This window comes from Trichechus manatus, unplaced genomic scaffold (assembly GCF_000243295.1).
Source record: "Trichechus manatus latirostris isolate Lorelei unplaced genomic scaffold, TriManLat1.0 scaffold00021, whole genome shotgun sequence".
NCBI classification, from domain to species: domain Eukaryota; kingdom Metazoa; phylum Chordata; class Mammalia; order Sirenia; family Trichechidae; genus Trichechus; species Trichechus manatus.
The window spans coordinates 2,494,351-2,516,771 of NW_004443957.1; the positions used below are offsets into that span (position 1 = coordinate 2,494,351).

Consider the following 22,421-nt stretch of genomic DNA (forward strand, 5'->3'; position numbering starts at 1 on the left):
TACTGTTACATGAGAAACTATCTGTTCTGTAAGCCTTCACCTGAAGTACAATAAAATATTTAAAAAAAAAAAAAAAAGAAGATGAAAGCATGAGTCATATGGCTATTTAGGGGATCAGTATTCCAGGCACACATAACTGTTAGTGAAAATGCCCTGAGACAGGAGCATGCCTAGACTATTTGAGGAACCATAAGAAGACCAGTGTGACTGGAGTACAGTGATTAAGGGCAAAGTAGTAGAAAATGCTAGAGGAGGGGGATGAGGTAAAAGTCTTGTAGAACCTTGAAAGCAGTTATAATGAGTATTGCTTTTAAATGAAGTAGAATGAAAAGTTATTGGAGGATTTTGAGTAGAGGAGTATGGGGTATGTTGTGGAAGCCTGGTTATGTGATTATTGTAGTAATCCAGATAAGACATTATGGTGGTTTAGACCAGGTAATAGTAGTTCAAGTGATGAGAGGTGGTCAGATTCTGGATATATTCTGAAGATAGAGCTGACAGGATTTGCTGAGAGATTAGATGTAGGGCGTGAAAAAAGAGAGCGGCTATGGATGACTACCAGGTTTAGGCGTGAGGAACTAGAAAAATGGAATTGCCATTTACTGAACTGGGGACAGCTGCAGGAGGGGCAAGTTTGTTGAAAAATTAGAGTTCAGCTTTGAACTTGTTAAATTTGCACCTCCTATGAGATCCAGAGGAGCCCTTGTGGCACAGTGATTAAGTGCTCAGCAGCTACCTGGAATGTAGGCGGTTCAAACACGCCAGCTGTTTTGTGGGTAAAAGATATGGCAGTCTGCTTCTGTAAAGATTATGGTCTTGGAAACCCTGTGGTGCAGTTCTCGTCTGTCCTATAGGGTCACTATGAGTTGGAATCAACTCAGTGGCAATGGGTTTGCTTTTGGTTTACGAGATACAATTGGAGATGTTGAATAGGTAGTTGGATATACAGTGAAACCTGTGAGAGCTGGAACTCAATGGGATTGCCTTGTTTTTCTGGGTCTCGCAAGTTTTCTGCCTTTGACAGGGTGCAGTCTTACCACTTTTTAGTCGTTCGTTTTAGTGGAAAATATTTGAGTTTTCCTTCTCTGACAAGTTTCCACCTTACACAAGATCTGGCTTTTGCAGGTTTTACTATATTAATCTGAAGTTCAGGGGAGAGGTGTGGGCTGGAGATAAAATGTGAGAGGCATTCGGTGAACAGGTGGTATTTAAAAATCGTAAACCTGAATGAGCTCACCAAGTAGATTGTATTCCAGAAGTAGAACCTCCATGCTTCATTTCATCCTTCTGATAGGTTAATAAAATTTTCCACGTTTCCCAACTTTCCCTCCCACTTCCTTCTCCCCCTATCCCTTCCACTTTACACCTTCTGGTTTGGAAACTATGTTTTTTTTTTCTATTCTTTTACATTACATTCTGTTCCATTACACCTTAAATATGAATTCTGATTATAAAATGTTCTAGTGAAGTCTACAGGTTTTTGGTATTTCTACTCTTCTCTCAAACATGACAAGGATCCTAGCATCCTTAGGTACGCATTGAACTTCTCTCACCCCACGTCTACCCAACTTGCTGATGAATCTAGTATTTTGGTACTATCTTAAAAAAATTAGTTTTTATAGTCAAAAGGTAGTAAAAGTTACTGACATCGTATCAGTATCTATGGAGTCCCTGGGTGGTGCAAATGGTTAAGAACTTGGCTGTTAACTGAAGGGTTGGTGGTTCAAGTCCACTCAGAGGCACCTTGGAAGAAAGACCTGAGCAATCTGTTTCTGAAAAATCAACCAATGAAGACCCCGTGGAGCACATTTCTGGCTAATACACCTGGAGTTGTCATGAGTCAGAATCGACTTGATGGCATCTGGTTTGGTTTTGGTTTGATGCTCACTGTTTTTTTTTAATCTTACATCCCATACCTTCAAACTAAGTTCAGTTTTCTTACCAGAGTATATCTTATAATAGTTCTTTCAGTAAGAATTTCTGAGTGGTAAGTTTTCTGTCATTGTATTCCTTTTCTATTGCTCTTGTTATGAATTATCACAAACATGTTGGCCTAAAACAACACAAATTTATTATCTTACAGCTCTTTAAGCCAGAAGTCCAACATGAGTCTCATAGGGCTAAAATCAAGGTGTCAGCAGGGCTGTGTTGCTTCTGGAGGCTCTATGGCAGAATCTGTTTTCCTCACCTTTTCCAGCTTCTAGAAGCTGCCCACATTTCTTGGTTTACAGACCCCTTCTTCCATCTTCAAAGCCAGCCATTGCAAGTTGAGTTCTTCTCAACTGCATCACTCTCACCTCCTTTTCTGCTTCCCTCTTCTAAGGATCCTTGTGATTATATTGGGCTCACCTCTGGGATAATATCCAGATTATTCAGAATCCAGGATAATGTACCTATTTTAAGGTCAACTGACTACAACAAGCTTAACTCCCTCTGCAACCTTAATTCCTTTTTGCTATGTAATCTAACATAGTCATCTGTTCCAGGGATTAGGATGTGGACGTCTTTGAGGGGCCATTGTTCTGCCTACCATAGTCGTTCTGGCTGGCCTGTAAATGTATTTATTTTTTTCTTACCCTTGGAAGGTAATTTATTTAGCGGGGTGTAAAATTTCAGGTTGATTTTTATTTTTCCTCAACACTTTGAGGATATTTCTTTGTATTCCGGCATCTGTGGTGGCTGGCGAGAACTCTACTATCAGTTTGATTGTCATTCTTTTGTTGTAATCTCTCCAGTCTCCTAAGGTTTCTTTAAATTAATACCCCTGACAAAAGAAAAAAAATAAAGTGTTTCTAGGTGTTGGTTTATTTTTATTTATCCTGCTTGGTTCTTTGGAATGTACTTTTAATTTTGGGATACCAGTTGTCCTCCTACTCTGGAAAATTCTCATTTAGTTTCTCTTTGAGGAGCTGTACTATGCAGTGGTTAAGCACTTGGCTACTAACAGAAAGGTCAGCGGTTTGAATCCACCAGCCGCTCTTTGGGAGAAGGATGTGGCAGTCTGCTTCCATAAAGATTGTAGCTTCGGAAGCTCTCTTGGGCATTTCTACTCTGTCCTGTAGGGTTGCTGTGAGTCGGAATCAACTCGATGGCAATGTTTTTTTTTTTTTTTCTGATTTTTTAGTTTTTCTTTAGATACTACTTCTCTACTATTCTCTATTTTCATCTGAAATTCCTATTTGACCTATGTTAGAATCTATCTTATTTGAATTTATCTTTCTTATTTGACTCTATTTTATATCTTAATTGTACGGTCATATTTTTAATCTCTTTCTTTCTTAAGGTTCTCAGTGAATACTTTCACCAAGAGTATCTTCACCTTCCACTGCATCTGTCAAGTTTTTTTTCATGTTAAAACATTAAAATAATTTTATCATTCACTTTTTCATTTCTAAGAAGTCTAATTGGTTCTTTTTTATACACTTACCCCTCACTTATCAACTGTCTTGTTCTCCGACATTTTGTATTTACAGCAGTAGTAACAAATCTATCCGACTCTTTGCCCATTAAAGACCCTACTGACCTGAACACCCTCACCATACGTAGATTGTCCAGGGTGTGCAGAGGGAGGGACGGCACCGCCCCTAGGGTATTTAACCCTAATCTGGAACCCACGAGGTGTCCCATGCTCCAGCTCCTGCCAGCTCCCACCTCCTTTCCCTCCTCCCACCTCTCTCCCCACGTGCCTCACCTTACGCCCTGTACTCACCTCCTCATCTCATGTGGAAGCGCTGTCTCAAGTCTGCGGAGCTGCCCTCTGCCCAGGCCGATGCACATCACCTGGCCCAACTGCCCTGTTCCCTGCACTGAGTGTACTGTGAAACCCAGCTGGGATGCCAGGCGGCTGAGGATGCCCAGCCAGCAGCCTGCAGCATGGATTCAGATTCTGGCAAGCAGAGCAAAGGCGAGCCCGTGACCGCCGCAGGTACAGAGTGGCAGAGGCTGCCTAGCTAGAAAGGCTGGGAGCGGGACGAGGGTAAGCTGGGACAGTAAATTGCTAGTGTTTTGCATAAGCCGATTTTCACATAATGACGTGGTCTTCGGAACCTAACTGTGTTGATAAGTGAGGAGTGGGTATTTTATGACTTTATTGCTTATTTTTCTACATATTTCTGTTCCATAATTTCTTGCTCTTTTTAATGGATGTTTTTCCTTCATTTATCTCTTTGACTATCCTGCGTATACTCATTTTAAATTTTGGGAGACTCTTCTATAAAAACTAATCTCCTCTGGAAGGAATTAATGTTCTAACTGTTTATTTTTGTTGGTCATCTTTTTAACATTAGATTTCAAGTTTTTAAGTTTGGATTTGTAGTCCCATAAAGTCGGTGATTTTCGTTGTTTCTTTCTCTCCCTCTTTCTTTTCTCTGCGCTTACTCTCCTTGGAGTTGTTTTTGTCTGTATCCTTCCAGTCTACAGTCCAGACCCAGATCACTTTGGGTTTCCTGCCCCATAGTAATATTGGGAGGACTTTGCATACATATTTTAGATATTGAACATTTAGTTATTTTAGCCACTGAGCCTTCAGGCAGCTTGCTTCACTTTCTGGTCCCATGCTAAGTCTTTGTCTTTCAGTCTTCCAACTTTCCTGAGTGTACAGTTTACTATAGCTGTAGCTCCAGTAAGTGGTCCAGAGCATTTTTTTCAAGCCCACTTTTACTGGCTTTAGTAGAGTGCCTGACTCATATATCTGTTTTACTCAGAGCACTTTTTGTCTGTTGCCCTGCAGGAACCACATTCTCAGCAACCATTGCCTAATTCTGGATTTGGGGCCCCAGCAGGTCTGTGGCTTCAGCCTCATTCAGTATTCTGTGTTTCAGTCTCTTTTCCACAGAGATGTTTATCTTGTTTATTTTGAACCCAGCTATTTCTTTCTGGATTTCTGTTGTATCATATACAAGGGGAAGGTTAAAAAATCTTCACTTTTTACCAGGCCATTTTGCCGAGATACTTCTTTTCTTGAGGATCTTATATACATATTTTAAAGTGATTTTCCAATTGCTCTATTATTTATAATTTTTGAGAACCAAGTATTGAGGATAGTTGAAAAGAATTCTTCACACTTAAATACGTGAAGAAAAGTCATATTGCATTCTATTTTTTTAACCTACACTCTCTTTGCTTTATTCTCACCAGTTTCTTTATGAAGACAAATATATTCTTTTACATTAGTTAAGAGACAGAAGAGATGAGATCATTAAAGTTGCTGTCACTTCCGCTGCCTACACTGTAAAATGTATGTGATTTCAGAGCATCCTAACAAGGGTCAAAATAACCTATTTCTAAAGTCATGCTTAAGAAATCGAAGATTTCTATTTTGAAATTGAAGATTTTTACCAACGTCTGCAATCTGAAGTTGATCAAACATGCAATCAAGATGCATTGATAATTACAGGTGATTGGAATACCGAAGTTGGAAACAAAGAAGGATCAGTAGTTGGAAAATATGGCCTTAGTGATAGAAATGATGCCAGAGATCACATGATAGAATTTTGCAAGACCAATGACTTATTCATTGCAAATACCTTTTTTCAGCAACATGAACAGCGACTGTACACATGGACCTCACTGGATGGCATACACAGGGATCAGATCGACTACATCTGTGGAAAGAGATAGTGGAGAAGCTCAATATCATCAGTCAGAACAAGGCCAGGGGCCGACTCGGAAAGGACCATTGGTTGCTCATATGCAAGCTCAAGTTGAAGCTGAAGAAAATTGAAACATGTCCACAAGATCCAAAGTACGACCTTGAGTATATCCCACCTGAATTTAGAGAACATCTCAAGAATAGATTTGACACAGTGAACACTAATGACAAAAGACCAGGTAAGTTGTGGGATGACATCAAGGATATCATACATGAAGAAAGTGAAACCAAAAACCAAAAGCCATTGCTGTCGAGTCAATTCCGACTCATGGTGACCAAAGAAAGTGAAAGGTCACTAAAAAGACAGGAAAGAAAGAAAAGTCCAAAATGGATGTTGGAAGAGACTCTGAAACTTACTCTTGATTGTAGAGTAGCTAAAGTGAATGGAAGAAATGATGAAGTAAACAGCTGTACATATTTTGATTTTAAAGGGCAGCTCGAGAAAACAAAGTAAAATATTATAATGACATGTGCAAAGCTTCTGAAACTAGAAAACCAAAAGGGAAGAACACACTCAGCATTTCAAAGAACAGAAGAAAAAATTCAAGCCTCAAGTTGCAATTTTGAAGGGTTCTATGGGCAAAATATTGAACGATCCAGGAAGCATCCAAAGAAGATGGAAGGAATACACAGAATCACTGTACCAAAAAGAATTGGTCGATGTTCAGCCATTTCAGGAGGTAGCGTACGATCGAGAATTGATGATACTGAAGGAAGAAGTCCAAGCTGCATTGAAGGCATTGGAGGAAAACAAGGCTTCAGGAATTGAGGGATTACTTATTGAGATGTTTCAACAAACAAATTCAATTCTGAAACTGCTTACCCATCTATGCCAAGAAATTTGGAAGACAGTTACCTGGCCAACCCATTGGAAGAGATCCATATACATGCCCATTCCAAAGAAAAGTGATCCAGTGGAATGCAGAAATTATTGAAAATACCATTGATATCACATGCAAGTGAAATATTGCTGAAGATAATTCAAAACTGGTTGCGGCAGTACATCGACAGGGAGCTGCCAGAAATTGAAGCCCAATTTAAAAGAGGACATGGAACGAGAGATCATTGCTAATGTCAGATGGATCTTGGCTGAAAGCAGAGAATACCAGAGAAATGTTTACCTGTGTTTTACTGAGTATGCAAAGACACTCAACTGTGTGAATCATAACAGATTATGGATAACATCGCGAGGAATGGGAATTCCAGAAACACTCAATTGTGCTCATGTGGAAACAGTACATAGAGGCAGTTGTTTGAACAGAAACAAGGGGATATTGCGTTGTTAAAATCAGGAAGGGTGTGCGATTGTATCGTTTCACCATACTTAATTTGTTTGCTGAGCAAATAATCTGAGAAGCTGGACTGTATGAAGAAGAATGCAACATCAAGATTGGAGGATGACTCATTAACAACCTGCAATATGCAGATGACACAGCCTTGCTTGCTGAAAGCAAGAGGACTTGAAGCACTTAACTGATGAAGATCAAAGACTATAGCCTTCAGTATGGATTACACCTCAACATAAAGAAAACAAAAATCCTCACAACTGGACCAATAAGCAACATCATGATAAATGGAGGAAGGATTGAAGTTGTCAAGGATTTCATTTTACTTGGATCCACAATCAATGCCCATGGAAGCAGCAGTCAAGAAATCAAACGACGTGTTACATTGGGCAAATCTGCTGCAAAAGACCTCTTTAAAGTGTTAAAAAGCAAAGATGTCACTTCGAGGACTAAGGTGCACCTGACCCCAGGCATGGTATTTTCCATCTCCTCATGTGCATTCGAAAGCTGAACAATGAATAAGGAAGACCGAAGAACAGTTGGTGCCTTTGAATTATGGTGGTGGCAGAGAATATTGAATATGCCATGGATGGTCAGAAGAATGAGCACATCTGTCTTGGAAGAAGTACAGCCAGGGTATTCCTCAGAAGCGAGAATGGCGAGACTTCATCTCACGTACTTTGGACATGTTATCAGGAAGGACCAGTCCCTGGAGAAGGACAGCATGATTGGTAAAGTAGCGGGTCAACAAAAAAAGAGAAAGACCCTCAATGAGATGGATTTACACAGTGGCTGCAACAATGGGCTTAAGCATGGCAAGATTGTGAGGATGGCACGGGACTGGGCAGTGTTTATTCTGTTGTACGTAGGTTCGGTATGAATCAGAACCAGCTCGATGGTGCCTAACTACAACAACAAAGTCATGTTTCACCCCTAACTGAAGAATTATATATAAGACAGGGAAAAACTGGAAGGAAAGTGGGTTTATGGTGCCTTGATTAAAGAGGCTTCCCCAAAGCAATTCTGGAATTATTGCTATGTGTATGCCGTGGAGGTTTTTACAGATCCAGAGCAGTTCACCATGACTGGTTGAGAGGAAGGTATGCTTTTCTTATGTTAAGTGAGAAAAGGGCTTTGTGAAAGAAGAGGTAGACAAGGAGAACTCGTGATAATAGCAAACAGTACAAATAAAAATTTGGGATCTAAAAATTGATGCCATTAAATTTTTTTGTACCTATATACCCTTGGAAAGTACGCATGCACCCTCTTAGAGCATGTTTTTCACAGTTTAAGACTACAGCTTTAGCTCACAGCACTATCTTGATAGGAAGTACTGTGTTAAGTCCAGGAAACTCTCATGCAAGTAACTTGGCATCCATCCTCAAACTGACTTTTAAAAAAAGCTGGGCTAGATGACCTCTGAGGTTCCTTCTAATTCATTTATAAACCAGACTGGGACAGCTGTATTAGCATTTAGATATCTTTTCAGCTACCATGGCTTTAGATAAAATAATCAACAAAGCCTCATCAAATAAAGATGCTCAAAGAGAAAGGTTCTGAAAAGTCAGTCATATTGCTAACAAAATAGAAGTTTATTTCACAATTTATTTGTTTTTCACTATTTTCAACATAAGACTTATCTGGTTAAACATAACTGTAGTCATTTTAACTGTAAGTGGAACTTAGGCATTCTTGTTTAATGACATCATATATTTCACCTGAGCCAACTATGATAAACATTTTCCCATTAACTTTTATTATTAAGTTAATATCTTCCCATAGGTGAAAAAAAATCCCACAGTAAATTGAATTGGAAAAATTTATTGATACAGTTCACACAGTACAGTCAGCCTTATAAAGTTGAAAAAAATGCAACAATTTCTCAAATACAGAATAAATTCTTGACTGTGGCAGTACCACATTTAGAATTCCCTAATTTATACTTGGTACACAAACAACTTCATTTTTAACCTTGTTTGTTTCCTTTTGCGTAGTGAATAAAGAAGGGTAGAAAATGATACTTCTCTGATAGATGCTGCCAACATATATTCAAGACAGAGAAAGCATGACTATAGGTTGGAGTGACTGTAGGTCAAATTTATTTGAATGAATGTAGTTCCTTGTCAGTTCTCTAAGTTAGAAATTTTGAACATAGATTTCATTAAATGCAAAACGTCAGTATATAAAATGCATGTTGTGCAATAATAAAAGTGACTTTGATGTTACCAGTAAATACCACATTGGAGGGGAGATTATAGAAGTGCAGTTCCTGATATTTTGGGCCCTATAAGTATAGAAGCAATTTAAATCAAAAGAATTCTGAAAATAAAGTTAGGTCCCACCTCAGGGAAAAATATAAGTATTTACAATTTCTAAGTCAATTCAAAAGGCCAGTTTGATTTTTGTGTTTACATGTTATATGTATTTGTACTTAATTTTCTAATCAAAGTACTTATTAATAAACTAGGGCTAATAATAATTTTAATGTAGTTAGGAAATATAAATCAGTCATGAAATTTTAATGTTTTTTATATAACTTGTTTTCATCATCATTTCATGTAATCACTAATATATGAATTTGTGACACCATCTAATTAGTAAAGAATTGACCTCAGATTATCTTTTTAAATTACACTAGAATACAGTGTTAAATTTTTAAACTCCAAATTTAATCATTTTTCTTTTTTATTCCTCCTTCCCATAGTAATCAAAGCAAAGAAGCTTTCATTGACTGGGCAAGATATGATGATTCACAGGATCACTTTTGTGAACTTGATGGTAATAAACTATTGTAATTAAATTATTTGAACTTTAACACTTTTATAAGATATTTAAATCAGTGGAAATATAATCTTTTATAGCTTTAATACCCTGGGTTTTGCTGTGTGGATCTTATTATTCATAATGGCATTTATTGAGTGCCTACATTCCAGGCCCTGCACTAAGTGTCTTTAATACATTATTTCTAAACTTTACTGCTACCTTAATAGATATGTATTATTTTATATCTGAGGAAACTGAGTCTCAAAAAGACTAAGTAACTTGCCCAAGATCATACAGTAGTAAGAGGCAGAGTCAAGATTCAGTCCCAGATCTGACTGAATCCAGAACCTGTATTCTTTTCCATTATGACACACCATTTCCTGTGGACTTCAATTCAAGCCACTTAGTTATAGGTCTGTGAACATATTATAAAAGATGTTCACACTGGTACTTGCTGAAGGTCTTAACAGACTAAACTAAAGATGCCTTCCAGCATTGGGGAGGACTCTAATTTGACTTCCCCACAGCCTACTTTCCAAGAATCTCCTGGAAGGGTACGTAGGAGAGTAACCATCACTCTTAATAGAAGATAATTGCAGTGACTCAAAATTTTGATCTAAAGGAGAATGTTCCTAAATAATTGTGCTGAATAGGCTTAAATCATTCATTTGACCTCCCCTTCAGCTTTTACCTTGGTATGGTTATATTTTTGGTGGTGGAAAGCAGTTTAGGATTCAAGCAGGCATGGTTGGAAACAGACAACAGAAGTTCTATTGAACTCATAAAGCATCTAGAATGATCATACTGCTTTTTAAAAGTTTCAAATGTAGAGTTGCACTATTAATTCAAACTATAATGGAATCAGTTTTAGTGAACGTCTACTTAAGGTGAATGAAGAAGACTGTGGGAATTGGGAATGTTACTACCATAGTTTATCTGATTTTCAGCAAGGAAATTTTTAGAATGTCTTGGGTATCTGGATATAATAATGGGCAATTAATAAAATTACCCCCATTATGATATTTAGAACTGGCGAAGGTTTTATCAAAGCAGACTGCTGTACCTAAGTATTCATAACACTGCTTACTCTTTCATTTGATTGTTGGCTGTCATTCTAATTGTGTTTGGTGCTTAACACTCATAGGTACTTCTTTCCAGCTTCTTATTTTGCCTATTCTTTTATTAAAATAAAAAACTTTTAGTAGTGCTTACTTAACTAATTTTCAGATTAAAAAAATTACTTCTGTGAATATATATTACTCTTTTAGTAAACAGGAGCCTAATGCAAAATATTAACTCATTTGCAAAGGATCACTTGCTATAAATAAGTTAGGTCCTAGAGTACTTGTCATTTATATGTAGTGTTAACTACTTTTTTAACATCAGCTTCTTAAATTGTAAAAGTGAGATATTCTATGAGAATTTATATAAAATGATCCTTTAAGACTTTTACAATTACATAATTAAAATATTAGTAATTTTAACATTTTATGTAATTATTATGCATATATGATCATGTAACTAATTGGATTACCACTGCTTTTCTGAATAGTAAAGTTCATCTATGTCCCAGTGATTTATACCTACAATTTTTTTTTTTTTTACTGCCAAGATAGTTTGAGAGTCATTGTTTAGTTATTTCTGTTATATAAATTCAGTGGATTAAAAAAAAAAAATCGAAAGAATATTCACCCCAGGTTTTTAGGGAATATATTCACACTGCCCTGCTTCCTGTTGTTTTGTTGTTGGTATTATCTTTGCCTGAAAGGAAGATGATCCCTAAGATCAAATATTAGGTTCCTAAATAATTTAACATTTAATGTCCTTTTAGTTAAGCTGCTTTCCCTGCCCTATTCTGGTTTTTGTTATTGTCTTTATGCATGGCTTGCTTTTTCCTTCCTTCAGATTTTGCTCAAATATCACCTCATCAGAGAAGCCTGCAACTCAACCTCCCTGTATAAAGTATTAACCACTATCACTCTGTCTCCCTTTGCACTGCTGGGGCTTTTCCCCCTAGAGCAGTAACAATTACAAGACAGTAATTTGTCTGTTTGTTGTCTGTCTTCGTCCAGCTAAATTGTTAGCTCCTTTAAGGGCAAGAGCTTGGACTTTTTGGTTCACTAATATATCCCTAGTGCTTATAACAGTGCCTGGACATGTTAGATGCTCAATAAATATTTGCTGAATGAAGTAATAAGTTAATAAATAACCTAAATAGCATTATTTTCCCTCTTAAAAGATGTTCATTAATAAATTAAAAATGCTGTTTAAAACAACAGTTTTTAAACCTGGCATATCGAAATTACCTAGAAGCTTTATAAACTATAGATTCTCAAGCCTCCAGCTTACTGAATCATGTTTTCACAGTTAGTTGTTAGCAATTTGGGCTAAAGTTGGTGATGGAGGACTATAGGCTCAATACTGAGTCCATAACATAACATTTTTACCTATGACCATAAGCAGAAAGCTGTGCACTAAGTTGGCCTATGGTACCATTATGTTTTAAGAGGTATATGGGTTAGGAGGCAGGGAGGAGTATCTATCAACCTAGAGGATGCAGTGTGGCCTCTCATGACGTTAATACTAAATTAGGAAAGTGAAAAGAAAATTCAATTGGGAAAAATGGTATACTTGAGCAGGAGGAAAAAACAGTTCAATTTGATGAGTTCACAGATTCAGGGATTTTGATCCGTGGAAATTCTTTGAATCCTTAGATAAATGGTTAGCCTGGTCAAATAGAACAGCTTTGGAGTGTTGTTGTAGAGGGAGGAAGAAGAGAAAACATTTTTGGGGGAGGACATAGTAGGGTCCAAAGAGAATTATCTCATTGAATGATGTGGCTGTACAAATGGAGAGAAATTATAGTTTAGGAACAAATTAATTAAACTCAGTGTCATAGGTGGCACATAGGCAAGGGTGGGCAACACCACTGGTGTGTTTATTTATGGTGACAGCTCAACCTGTATTTGCATTCTCTCACACTCCTCACTCTGGATTCCATGAAATTCTTCGTATAGGTCAGGGGTTGCCATACTTTTTCTGTAAATGGACAGATACTAAATCTTTTAGACTTTCTAGACCACACGACTACTTAACCCTGCCATCGTAGCATGAAAGCAGCACATTACGCAAATGAGCATGGCTGTGTTCCAGCAAAACTTTCTGTATAAAAATAGGGGGAGGGCCAGATTTGGCCCCGGGCTGTAGTTTGTCAATCCTTGTATAGGTTAACAAAACCCACTCTTATCATAATTTGAAAAAAAAAGAGAATGAAAAAATTTTAAAATTTTTTAGAAATAATTTTTGATTCAGTTAAGGAAATAAACATTAAGAACATTTAGAATATAAGTTTTACTTAAGAAAGTAATTATAAAAAACTGATACAATGATTTTTGTCTTATGGTTTTTCAGCTCCCTTAAAATATACTTTATATCATTATGCTTTAGTATCTGAATCATTTTGTTTTGTTTTTTATTCATTGGTTAGTTGGTTTTGTTGGGGCAAGGGGTTGATACTAGTCTAGTCTGTACTTTCATAGATGATCCTACATACATGTAGGCTTACATGTACACACACACATAAATTCTTTATTCCTGTACACATACATATATATGAGTTAGTGAATGTATGTTTATGTTGTGTCTAATAGTATTTGTAAAGTTTATATACATATAGATGCTGTGAATGAATTTATCCAAGAACAGCTCAAAGAAAAATATATAATTTAGAAATTAGATAATGAAATTTAAAACATTGTATTGGTTTTTACTAAAAGCCATACTTTTAGTAACCTCATAATTTGTATTTTTAAATTAAGATTTTAAAAATTAAATTGTTATTTTTAAGTCTTGAGTCAGTCTTTGTTCTTGGACAGTTTCTGTCTCTCCATCTTTAAATTAGCTGTTTTCTGTGTCTTAACGTGTAGAAAATCTTTATAATTCAAGGGTTGGAAATAGAGCCAGTATTCTTTCTGTAATCTGAAAAATCATGTTCCCATTTTCTATAAGTTATCTACAAACCCATTTAATAATGATAATTTGTAATTTCTTTGTACTCTCCCTACATTATGAAAGTACCGGCTAACTCTTGGAAGGCATGGATTAGCCCTATATTTTCCCCTTATGATTATGGACATTTCCAATCTATGCTCATTGAATGTCCAATGAATATTGTTGACTACAGGAAAGTATACTGTCAGGTAATGAAGAGAAGAGGCATGTTTAATGACCATATTTGGCCCCTGTTTTAAGCCAGGTGCCTATGTACTATTGATTTACTCCCATGACACCCAAAGGCAGTAAGCATGCAAATTAAGGAATACATATGTGCCAATATATATGGTACTTGAGCTTATATACATTATGATCATACAATTATGTAGCATTGTTATTACAGTTTTTCTTTAATTATAAAAGCATGTGTTTCCCTCAATAATTAAACCTCAACATGTGAGCCTCAGTAATTAAGACCATTTTTGTTTATCTTTTGTATCCTTCAAAGATATGTTACAATGTTGTCCAAATAGTAGAGATCTAATAAATACTAACTTGGGTTTCAACATAAAAAATGATTATTTAATTTGAAGTGTTTTAACAAGTTTTTGAAAGTTGTGCCTACTATGTATTGTTTGAGGGGGGAAGCTCTTTAGTATATTAATATTGGTAAAAATAATGGACAACATGTATTTTTTTTTTAATAGAACATGTGTAGCTTTGTGAAGAATCAGATTTGAATCACAAAGTTATTGAGACATTTAATCTTAAATTTACTTATAATTCCAAGTAGAGAGTAGTAGGGAAATCTCTGTAATACAACATATGTTAAAAAATAAATGCTGCTAAGCATGTCTTCAGGTAGGTATATACTTAGAGAAGATATCACATAAAATATTAACACAGGTTATGATTCTGTTAGATCTTTTCAATCCTAAGTGGCTAAAACTTGGGAAATGATTAATGCCTCTAATAAGGTGAGGAATGTTACATTACTTAAACGCGCACCAAGTATCCAAAGGAAAAGAAGTTATTTTTCCTTTCTCAAATAATTTGTCCAGGTTATTATAAATCCTGGGTCAAGTACAGTCACAAATGTGCTAACTACTGTACCATTTTAGTTGGAGATTACTTAAAAAGCATTGCATTTCTCTAACCTTTGGGTAGTCATGTTTGCTTTATAATGCTGAATTTTAGATAAATAGTGAAATATGTATGGTTTTTATGAATTGTTTCTTGTCAGATGAGAGATCTCCAGCTGCTCAATATGTAGACCTATTGCTGAACCCAGAGCGTTACACTGGCTATAAAGGGCCTTCTGCGTGGAGAGTGTGGAACAGCATCTATGAAGAAAACTGTTTCAAGTAACTGAAGGGGGTAGGGGAAGGAGGAGGAGTAACTAAGGGGGGGAGGGGAGGTGGGGGAGTATTTTTTTCTGTCGGAAAAAAAATTACACATAAAAGCCATACCATTTTATGTTTGGGTTTTGCGCTTTGTTTCAGGCCTCGATCTGTTTATCGTCCTTTAAATCCCCTGGCACCCAGCCGAGGTGGGTTTTCTGTGCATTTTCATGCTTTTAGGGATTGTTCACAAAATGCCTTTGTAACTAAACCTTATATCCGAAAAAATAACTTTTGCTTAATTTGAATTATCAAAAGTATAAGATTAGTTCATAGTTAAATATCAAGATTTCGTATTATACGTGTTCTATGTAATTACTGTCTTTCTGTTTGCCTAATTACTGTCATGAGTGCCATCTATCTGCCAGACCCTATACTAGGAGCTTTCTGTAAAATAGAGTATGTGAGTAATCCAAATGTATCAGACATTTCCTGGGGAGCTCTTAAAAATCTAGATGCACAGGCCCTACCCCTTACCAATTAAATGAGAATCTCTGGGGATAGGACCCAGGTGTCATTATTTTTTAAACTCCCCAGATAACTCCAGTATGCAGCCAAATTTGAGAACCAATGGCTGATAGCAGTGCTTGTCAAACTTTAGCATACGGATCACTTCGGAGCCTTGTTAAAATACGATTCTGACCCGATTCTGAGCTGGTAGGTCTTGGGTGGGGCCCGAGATTTTAACAAGCGTTTGAGTACGCCCAGGGTACTGATCCATGTACCACACTTAGAGTTGTAAGGTTGTAGAGAAATTTCGGAAAGTTAGGTTGCCTACAGCAGTACTCTAGACTGTGCTGTTCAATAAGGTAACCAGTTGCCACATGGGGCTAATGAGCACTTAAAATACAGTTTGTAACTGACTTAAAATTTTTTTTTCATCTTAGTCAATTTAAATTAAAAAACTGAAGCAGTATATTCTTCCGTTAAGCAACTTTATTGTTTTGATAGGTCTGCATTTTACTTTAATTAACCCTTGTATCATTTAGGTATTGTTGGAGCTTGTTCAGTATGAAACTACTGGGCACATCTTCAATCTGTTCTCAGTGAGGAACCCTGAAAGTGACCTGCCATTTCAGTGTTTTCTTTAGACCAAGATTGATTTAAGAAATTGAATTTTCTGGTTTAGATTTGTATCTTTAAGCCTTTCTGAGATAGACTTGGAAAGTTTGGATGGATGGACTACTCTTAGATGCTCACTGTATCACAATGTAGCAAATATTCTTCTTCAAATTCATGCTGAAACTGCCTAGAGAAGGGAATTGGGTCATGGAAAAGGAGTGCATGGTTTCATATCTTTTGTCTCTTTTGCTACATTTACCTCATAATGACTTTTTTAAAAAGTTAATTGCATTAAAATAATTTAACAGTATTTTACATCTTTCTTTTTGCTTGTCAGAAATCAGATCATCCTGTCTGGGATGGGGTGTGTGTGTGTATATAAAAAACAAAGATTTTTCTTATAAAAATGGAAACACAATCTTTTGTTACTTCTTACCATGCATATTGTGTCCACTTTCCAGGTCATCAGATATTCTTCCCAGCATGCTCTTTATGGCCATCATATGCATGTATCATAATTTCTTTAAACAGGAGCCTGTTGTTAAACATTTAGACTGTTCCAAATTATAGAGAATATTGGGATAAACGGCCTTGCAATTTTTGTTTTTGCACACATCTGTCTTCACCACTACTTTTAATTAAAATAAATGCTTCCAATGCATTTCTTTTTTGAAGCTGGTTTTCTTCCTCATATAAATCAGGGTTAGGAAATCTTTTATTTATTAAGCTGAGCCACTGATTCACAGCGGAAAAAATGGAATGTAACAAATAAGTAAAAAAGGAAACTAAGTTAAATGTTCTGTTTCATCTTATTAAGGTCTCTGTGTTCTCAGAATAATAAATTTTTGTTATAAAAAATCAAACACAATGGAATTTGTATAAAGTAAAAAGTTCATTGTTGGCAGTTTGCTGTGTACTCTTCCAGACATTTTCATGAAAATACAGGGGACATATTTATGTATGTGTCTCGATGTTCTCTGTGCACACTGTGTTTTACATAAATTGGGTTACGTTGTTCTGCAGCCTACCCTTTTCTCTAATAAAATATCAGATACAAGATCTTTATATCTCAGTATATATCATCTTTTTCTGTTTTCAGCTTAAATGTTTTAATTATACAAAATTTTATAACAATTGAAGCAATACAAAAGTTACATAATGTAAAAAAGGGGAAAGCTCTCCTTTCCCCCTCCCCGCTAGTATCCCCACTCTGCCTCCACACAGTTTCTGTGCCATAGTGTGGGTTTGGAAGGTATTCTTCCAGACCTTTTCTATGATTACTTACTTTTAAAGCAGAAGATAAAATTGTTCATTCAGTAAAACCAGCAAGTCCGCAAGATGTTTTCACAAGCGTTGCTCTGCCAATTTTTTAAACATGTTGCTGTAAAGAAAATTAGCTTAGCACCCTTACAAAAATACCTTGTGTGGGGAGGGTGCAGTTGGCAAACAAATGTAGAAGGTGTGCATTATTTGCGTAAAAATATGGTAGAGGGAGGGAAGAGGAGAAAAGAAGAATGAAAGAAAAATGAAAGAGGGAAACAAGACTAGGTAAAGGAGAGAATGAGTATTCCATGAAGTAATTAAATGACACACTGTTAATTATCAATTAACAGCTCTTCGATCTTCTTAACTGTTTCTTCCACACTGTTCTTGAGCCATAGAGGTTAGGCTTCTGGAACCATTTTTTCAACAGTTTTTGAGCAACAGAACCTTTTTTCTAAAAACGAAATCGTAGAATCCCACGTATAAAGCTCATAAAAGGCAGAGCTGCTGTGGATCCTCCAAGCCCAGCCATCTGGCCTCTTCCTCACCTGTAGGAGGTCCTGAAGTGCTGCAGTGAGGGTTTCACCAATTAGAGTTTGTAAAATAATCTTATTAATATATATGCACTGAAGAGCAGTTATTTAAAAAGGAAATGTATTCCAGCTTGGAACAATAATGTTCAGAGAGGATTGTGTAATAATGATTAAAAGAGTGACTTTGTATATTTGTCAGTTAACTATTGAAACTAGTTGTCTTCATGACTATTTTTAGTTGTTTTCAGATATTTATTGTATAAAACATAGGTGAAATCTGGCACTCTTTTTGGCCTGTGTTCTTATTAAGAAGCCTCATTTTCAGCATGACTATCCACTGACCAGGCTTCATGGTAAAAATTAATAGGTTAACAAACAGCAAGTTTTAATCTCATATTAAATAGAATTGGAATCTGAACTGTGTAAGACATTTTCTAAAATGCTTTCTATTATTCTCTCTTCCAGGAGAAGATGATGGTGAGTTAAAACTCTTGTGTTTGTGTTTGCTTCAGGTATACAGGAAGTGTTCTTAATGATCAAAATTTGATTTTTCCTTTCTTTAATTAAAAAGAAAGTATTTTTCCTCTTTTTCTTCAGAGAATAGCTACCAACAAATGGTGACAATTTAAAAACAAGAAGAACTTTTTTTTTTAATAATACAAAGTTATCCTGTGTTAAAAAAGAGTATAAACTCCATTTTTCCTAAGTTTTTAGTATAGAAACTAAGTTTGCATTCCAGGTTCCCCATTTTCTGGTTTTTATAATCTACTTGATATATTCTGAGGGAATGGAGATAAATTGATAAAGGCAGTTTTATCAGATAATTTGCCTTGGGACCTCTTTATTTTCTTAAACTGATTTTGAAATTTATAACCTGTTAAAACTATGTTATGTATGTTGTATGTGTCTATATTTTATGTGCACACTGTGTTTTACGTAAATGAGTTATGCTATTCTGCAGCCTGCTGTTTTTTCTAATAAAAGATTAGATATAAAGATCTTTACATTTCAGTATATGTAGATAATCTTTTTTTTTTTATTTTCAAAGAAATTAGAAAATTTATTGACGACTTACCAACGATTGGTTACTGAATGAATGCGGATCATAAGGTGCTCCCAAAACAGCCAAAATAATTATTTCAAATGGGTGTTTATTTATCTATGTTCAAAGGCACTTGATAGGCTTTGTGAAGGATAGAAAGAAGTATGAAACGTGATGCCTCCCCTTCAGGAGCTGACAATAGATAGCAGAAATGATAAGTGCTATACCTGAATAAAGGAGCCCTGGTGGCGCAGTGGTTAAGTGCTTGGCTGTTAACCGAAAGGTCAGTGGTTCAAACCCACCAGCTGCTCTGTGGGAGAAAGACGTGGCAGTCGGCTTCAGTAAAGATTTACAGCCTTGGAAACCCTATGGAGCAGGTCTACTGTGTCCTATAGGGTCACTATGAGTTGGAATTGATTCAATGGCAATGGGCTGGTTTTATACCTGAATAATGATAATGAAATAAATGAGTGCTATATACATGTACAAACAGTAGATGATACAGCTTTTTGGAGATGGAACAAATTGTACCTCACTGGAGTGATCTAGGAAAACTTAATGGAGGAGGTGGCATTTGAGATGAATTTTTAATAACGGACAGATTTAGGTTGGAGGAAATAGCATGAACGGAAGAGTTGAGAAAGGAAAAGTCAAGCATCTTTGAGAAGACAGTAAGTAGATCCATCTAGCAGTAGGAAAGACATTTATATTTAAAAACAAACAAAAAATACCTGTTGCCTTCGAGTCGATTCCTACTTGTGGCGACCCTATGTGTTACAGAGTAGAACTGCTTCATAGGGTTTTCTTGGCTGTGATCTTTATGAAAGCAGGTCATCAGGCATTTCTTTTGCACCACTTGTGGGTGGGTTCTAACAGCCAACTTTTAGGTTGGTAGCTGAGAGCAAATGGTTGGTGCCATCCACGGACCTTCAACTTTTATACAGGGATGGTTAAAATTAGAAAGATAGGTAGAGAGAAAATTATTGAGGACCTTGGGAGTTAGACTTATCCTGTTGACAGTTGATGTTTTTTGAGTAAACAAGTTATATAATGATGAGTGATCTTTAAGAGTATGTTGAATGAATGAATCTATAAGAAGATGTTTATGCTGTTTTGCAAAGTGTGAAGACTCTCAGGAGGAAAAGAAATTCCCCACTATCTAATTTATCCCCTAGACTCCTTGCTAAGCTCATCTCTGTGTTGCTTTTTTCTTACCATGCTTTTCTCAATTAAAACAAGTATTAATAAGATAAGGATAGGTTAGTTAGGAAATCCATTAAGAGTATTGATTCTTACTGACTGCCATCTTTTTATTTTTTTTTAAACTCAGAAGAACACTATCGGGCCAGGAATAGTTCCTTTAACATTAGTGCACAGATAAGTCAAGCCCCTCCTTATTTTATTCACCTTTTCTGAAGGATTGTCTTGAAAATTAAGAGATTTCTTATTATCGTTTGAAACTCAGTAGTCTTAGATAATTGAGGATACACACCTAGTTTTATTGATTCAGGAAACATAGGATAATTAATAACTGAAGTTTTGTATTACAATTCAGTATCTGTTTTGGAAATTTTTTAAAAAAGTGCTAATGGTTATTATCATCAAAAGCAAATTTAAGGTTATTGAACTATCCTCCCCCATGCTTTTGGATATTTAAGCCTTCTAATGGATAAGATTTACTTAATATTTTGACTGAAATATAGTGTTTTCTCAAAAATTTTAATAGTCAAAATATCATGTATAAGAATGTTCTCCCAGTATTACTTAAATTACTCATAGGCTATGTTTTCTAAAACCATATGTCTGTTTTTCCACTTTACACAAATCAGTAGAAATTTCTAGAGATACTCCTTAACATGTTATAATGAGAAATATTTGTTCTAGTTTGTAGATGACCATTTTAAATATTTTAACCCAGTTCTTTCCCTGTTCTTTAGGAGAATCATTCTACACATGGCTAGAAGGTAAACTTAATGTCTGCATTCTAAATATATTGGCTTCTTGTAAAAAAAATGCACTGATTTAGTTAATAAATTTTTGTAAGTTTTAGGATTTCATTACCTAGACAGCTGACTTAGTGTTTGGAAGAAAATAACATGTGCTTTAAGGTTGTTATATTTTGGGCTAAAATTATTTGAAAATTTTGAGGATATTGACTAGCCAAAAACCAGTGTTATAAAAATATACAGGCCAGGTACTGTCCTCAGGTGTTCACAACTGCTTCCCAGTCTTATTTTCATTCTGTATGTAGTACTCATCTAAAATACTTTTCTAGTAACCAGTATGCAAATCTGTTTTTAAAGTAGAGACATTCATTTTGGAAGGAAGTACTTTTTTTATATCTAAAATCGAGGGAAGGTAAATTTGAATTCAGAAGGTTTTAAACATATTTGCACATGTTAATATAATCAAAACCTGTTTAACTAAAGGATAAAGCTATCTTAGATCCTAATGTATACAGTCATGCGCCCTATAAAGTCCATTTGGGCAGTGTCCCACCGCATATACACCTGCAGTCCGGGCACACCCTCCTAGGGAATGCCCACAGCCAGACTCAGCAGCAAGCCTGTCCTGCTGCTCCCCACCTGCAGGAACAGGTGCCCTGCCATTGAGAGGAGTGGGCACCCGCTCTTGCTCCTGAGCACCCAAGGTCGACAGGCCTGTGCCTGGAGCCTCCCTGCCATGACCTTCATGGGCCTGCAGGGCGGTGCACCAGGCTGGCCAAGCGCTCACCTAAGATGTCTGTAGCGGGAGCTGCCCGGGCCACACGCCACACAGCAGTGTGCCCGGGAGCGCCATGGACCCAGATGCTCATACAACATCCGAATCACATGGTGTCCTATTTCACAGGACATATCGTGGACATAAGTGACACATGACTATACTTTTGTATTCTCATATTTTCCAATGTTGAAAATATTAGTTATTAATGGAAAGCTGAAATATTCTCGAATTTTGACACCTTTGATTAATAACTGGATATATGATACTTTTTAAAAATTTACTTTAGCAAATTGTCATTAGTTCATAAAACCAAAAATTAAAATATATTGATGAAAGACAAGTTGAATGATATAGGAAGATTGATATTTCATAGCCATAACTTCATATGGAAATCTACAGAGTTCAACTTTAAGTAGTTAATCCTATTTTATGTTTGTTAGTCCATCATGTTATTTTATGAACATGATTTCTCTTTTATTTTTAATGAACTATGTGCATATGGAGCCCTGGTGGTGTTGGCGCAGTGGTTAAGAGCTACAGCTGCTAACCAAAAGGTCAGCAGTTTGAACCCACCAGCCTTTCCTTGGATACCTTATGGGTCAGTTCTGCTCTGTCCTATAGGGCTGCTATGAGTTGGGATTGACTCGATGGCACAGGTTTTTATGTGCATATATTGGCCATTATTAAGGTAAACTTTTTTTTTTT

General features: G+C 36.2%; 1 protein-coding gene across 4 annotated transcripts in view; it reads left to right on the forward strand.

Annotated features, from left to right (window-relative positions):
• Positions 1-22,421, forward strand: part of ERO1B (endoplasmic reticulum oxidoreductase 1 beta) — a 73,113-nt gene that overhangs the window by 32,883 nt on the left and 17,809 nt on the right. For all 4 annotated transcript variants that reach the window (XM_004372795.3, XM_023727991.1, XM_023727992.1 and 1 more), the window contains exons 6-10: positions 9,641-9,714; positions 14,936-15,056; positions 15,195-15,241; positions 18,416-18,427; positions 20,930-20,956. In XM_004372795.3, the coding sequence (XP_004372852.1) occupies positions 9,641-9,714; positions 14,936-15,056; positions 15,195-15,241; positions 18,416-18,427; positions 20,930-20,956 (281 nt within the window). The remainder of the gene's footprint in view (positions 1-9,640; positions 9,715-14,935; positions 15,057-15,194; positions 15,242-18,415; positions 18,428-20,929; positions 20,957-22,421) is intronic.